Source organism: Rhagoletis pomonella, unplaced genomic scaffold (assembly GCF_013731165.1).
Source record: "Rhagoletis pomonella isolate Grant_MI unplaced genomic scaffold, Rhpom_1.0 Rhpom_scaffold_00212, whole genome shotgun sequence".
Lineage (NCBI taxonomy): Eukaryota > Metazoa > Arthropoda > Insecta > Diptera > Tephritidae > Rhagoletis > Rhagoletis pomonella.
In genome coordinates this window covers 50,790-54,703 of record NW_023458766.1, presented here as the reverse complement: position 1 = coordinate 54,703, position 3,914 = coordinate 50,790, and the positions used below count along the sequence as shown (strand labels likewise).

Here is a 3,914-nt window from a genome sequence, read left to right as displayed (position 1 = left end):
CGGTACCTTGGACGGGACCCCGTCTAAGTCGAATTGGATGAAGCGATGATCAGAGAAGGAATGCTCATCAAGCACCCTCCAGTTCCTGATCATGACCTCCGCATCTTCTGAGACGAGGGTAACATCCAGGACCTCTCTTCTGCTCTTCGTTATGAAGGTAGGCTCGCTACCCCTATTACTTATAACTAAGTTAGATTTTAGTATGAATTCAAAGAGTGACTCACCCCGTTCATTGATGTCTCCACTTCCCCATGTGCTATGGTGTGCATTTGCATCACCTCCTAGAATCAGGGCCCCGTCCCAGCGCTCCACTAAATGTTCGACCGGTAGGGTTGGAACAGGCCTGTCGTGTGCCAGATACATCGAGGCAAGCCTTATTTGTCGTCCGTTCGCCTCCAGACTGATGGTGGTGGTGTCCTCGTCACTGAACTGAGGAAGAAACAATATTTTTAGTTTGGTACTAACAAGGATGCAGGCCCTTGGTTTACCTATGGTAGCTCCACTTATCAAAGTGTGCTCTGCCGACTTCAGCCCGCATATTCCATGCCCTATCACCCAAGGCTCCTGGATGAGGGCGATGTCTGCTGCCCCCTTGGAGAGCTGGAGCAGCAGTGCAGCCGACGCTGCTTTGCTGTGGTGGAGATTAATCTGGAGGACGCGAACCATCTTGGCCGCACCTTCCCACCCCCTCCACCACTGTTGAGTTCGCCTCGTCGTCATCTGACATCAGCTCCTCTTCTGTGTATTGCCGGAAGATATGGTCGACACCCAGAGAGGATGTAGATGAGGCGTATCCACCAGCCAGGTCATCCATCGGATTGGCCTGGTTGGATTCCTCGTCCACCTCATCCTCGCTGTTGTCTGCTTCCGGCTCAACTTCGTTGCCTCTTGCTGCGTTCACGTCGTTCGTGTACACCCTTATCTTTGCGGTGTCGAAACCGTAATTGATGACGCCCCCAGTCTTTTCGAGGAGTGGCAACGACTCCTTATTTAGCAAAAGGACCGCCTGACGAGTCGCCTTTGTGCTGTGCTCTAGCCGCACCACCTTCCAATTGTGAGAGGGTAACTCGGGATTAAAGAGCCTTATAATCTCAAGCACTCTCTCTGGTTCGGTCGGTTTGGCCGGTATCCATGCCCTTGCTCTGGGCCTGGATGGGATGTCCTTGAAGTCCACAGCCCGTAGCATCGCTCCGGGGTAGACCTCTCCCAGCATGGCCATCGCCTTCTTGTACATGCCCGCCGACCTTTCATCGTCGCACGCGACGATCTTTACGTTACCTTGGAACCAACCTGCGTCCCGGCATATCGGAGGTGGTCCGGGGTGCTCCCGAAGCACGCTGACGCAGATGTTCGCCAATTCCGCTTTAACCCATTTCCAATGAGCTCTCAGTGCCAATTCGTCTCCCTGGTTCTCATCGAGCACACCCAGGAGGATCCGATTTTTGACTACCTCAGCAAAGGTGGGGCCTTGCGTCCTGGCTCTTTTCGACTTATTTTGCGCAACCTCCATCGATCTATTGCGCTTTTCCGCAGCTGGTGGCTCTCCGAGCACCGGCAGCTGATAGTCGGGCACTATCGTCATTGCCCACGCTATCTCCGACCGGATCTCTTCCACGTGACAGGGCAGCGCCCTGCTACATAGGTCCGGGGTTAATGCGGATCTCTTCAAGATCCTCATGGCAGCCTTCCTGTGCTTGGCAATGGCTGCGCTTGGTGGTGGCCTGTCATCAGGCCTTGTAAATGCCGTAGGAGTAGGGGGAGGCGGGGCCCGCGCATCAGCTCTGGCGCCCCCTGGGGCTGCAAGCTGCAAGCCAGGTTTGCCTTCACCGGTGCCGGGAAAATCCCGTTTCGGTTCCCCCACCCTCTTCCTTTCCGCTTTTGTGGATACGCCTGACCCCGGCATCGCCAGAGGCTTACGTACCCCACTAGTGCTGGCCACGTCGTGGCTAGTAGAGGGACCCTGCATCGCATGGGCTCCATGGTGTCTGGGCAACTGCCCTTCCGACTTTTTAAGAGTGCCGGTCTCAATTTCCGTTTTTGTTGATTTTGGTTTGTTGATTAATTCGCTCATATTCCCACGAGTTGCGGAGAAAGGGTTCGTCGGCCCCGGGCAGAGATCCGCAGTACCCAGGGTAAGGCCATCGAATGCAACCGGGTGCGGCCTGGTTCCCAGAGGGCTCCGTTAGCGACTGGGCTATTTAGGGGCTCCCAGCCAGGCTGATCCTCAGTACGGTACGCGTAACGCCTTGATCCAGCCCCTACCTCCAGACCACGATCAAAGACCATTTCCGTATGGCATAGCGATGAAAACGCATAAGCACACAGCACTGATCCCTGATCTTAGCTGGACACCCTCCCGACATCGCACGGGATTGCTCTGTAGTGCCCATTTCCAGCCGGCACCCTCGCGGAGGGTTCAGTCCGAGGATTTTCGCCGACCTATTTTTTTATTTAATAATTAATATTTTGCTAAAAATGTCTAGCTCATTATTATACATATAAATAGTAAATTTTACACACAAAAATTAATATATTCGCGAAACCATGGGCCAAATATAGTAAAATTGCGTTCTTAGTTTTTCACTCTGACGTCAGAAGCTCAAAATTATTTAAAAAATTCAGTCAAATGTGCTTAGAGAAAAAGTATGGATATTAAATTAAATAGGACATTCTGTAGAATTTAAACAGATTCAAGTTTTTGGTGCATAAGCACTGGTAAGTATTGACAATGTCCTTTTAAAATTTTATCCTTGAAATTTTGCGATATTTGTTTTTTTGAAAAAATTAAATGTTAAGGACTTATATATAAGCTCGATAGCGTCCTCGAACTTTGTCCTTCTAACTTCATCAGCTTAAAAATCGCCTATTCGTCCTTGTGAATTCAAAAAATTTTAATTTTTTTTAACTTCTAAAGAAATTTCCTCTTTCATTTGGTACCCATATTTTTATTCTCACTGCTTTGAATTTTTTAAATAAATTTTGGAATTTATCATATCTTTGAAATTACAAAGTCCTTTCAAAGAAATCCTGACGTCAGAGAGAAAAAATAAATAATATATTAAGCTGGTATTTCAGGGTACTCTTTTATATATATATAAGGAAAATTTGAAAGTTAGGGGGGGGAGGCTCGAGCACCCCCCTGCCCCTACCTGGCTACGCCCATGTATACTTCATCGCCTTTTCTGAAGATTGTGGTTTATTTATTTATCTGAAAACAATTTTTTCGACAAATGATGCAAACATATGAAATCATTTTCATTATAGCTAGGTAGCTTTTTAAACTCTAATGCAAAACATTTAGTTTTAAAATTTTTTTTCAAACTTAAAAGACTAAAAATAAATTTACGCTTTTATTTTAAAAGTTTCTAGTTTTAGTTTTCTTGTTGAAAATTATGTCGCACTACAAGTCGTTGGAACAATATTCTGAACGGGTTCATTTTAGTTTTGAGAATATACAATTTTTGTGTTATTTATTTAATTTCGTTTGTTCACCTCGGTAAAAAAAAGTTAATATATTATAACGATCATTTTTGTTTTGCGAATGTTTCGTTTTAAAGTCGTAAATAGAAATACTGTATTTTTTTATTTTGTATGAAGTAAAATTATATAAAAAAAAATTTATTTTACAATTTCTTTTAAAAACTTGCGTTTTACCTGTATCATTTTCTCTGTGCATGGGGACAAATGAGCGAGATGTTGCAGAATCTCGCTTTGATGCGGATGAACGACAGCACCATAAATCCAACACTAAATTTACGCTTCTTTATAGGGAATTTAAAGGCGATTAGTTGAATCGAACGTTGAACGAAAGTAGGCAGCCGACCAACTTCATTGAAAGCGATTAGCGTTTACACCAAGCGATTGTTGCTTTCAACTAAAAGTTGCCTGACAAATCGCCTCATGTCAATTGCCGA

The 3,914-nt window shown here is 45.6% G+C and overlaps 1 protein-coding gene across 1 annotated transcript; it reads right to left on the bottom strand.

Moving 5' to 3' along the window:
• Nucleotides 1-345: 345 nt before the first annotated feature.
• LOC118750358 lies at nt 346-1,582 on the bottom strand. The gene is made up of 2 exons (XM_036485078.1): nt 489-1,582; nt 346-429 (listed from the first exon to the last, which is right to left on the bottom strand). The coding sequence occupies exon 1, from the start codon at nt 1,580-1,582 to the stop codon at nt 644-646; it is 939 nt and encodes a 312-aa protein (XP_036340971.1). The 3' UTR covers nt 346-429; nt 489-643.
• Between the last annotated feature and the right edge of the window lie 2,332 nt (nt 1,583-3,914).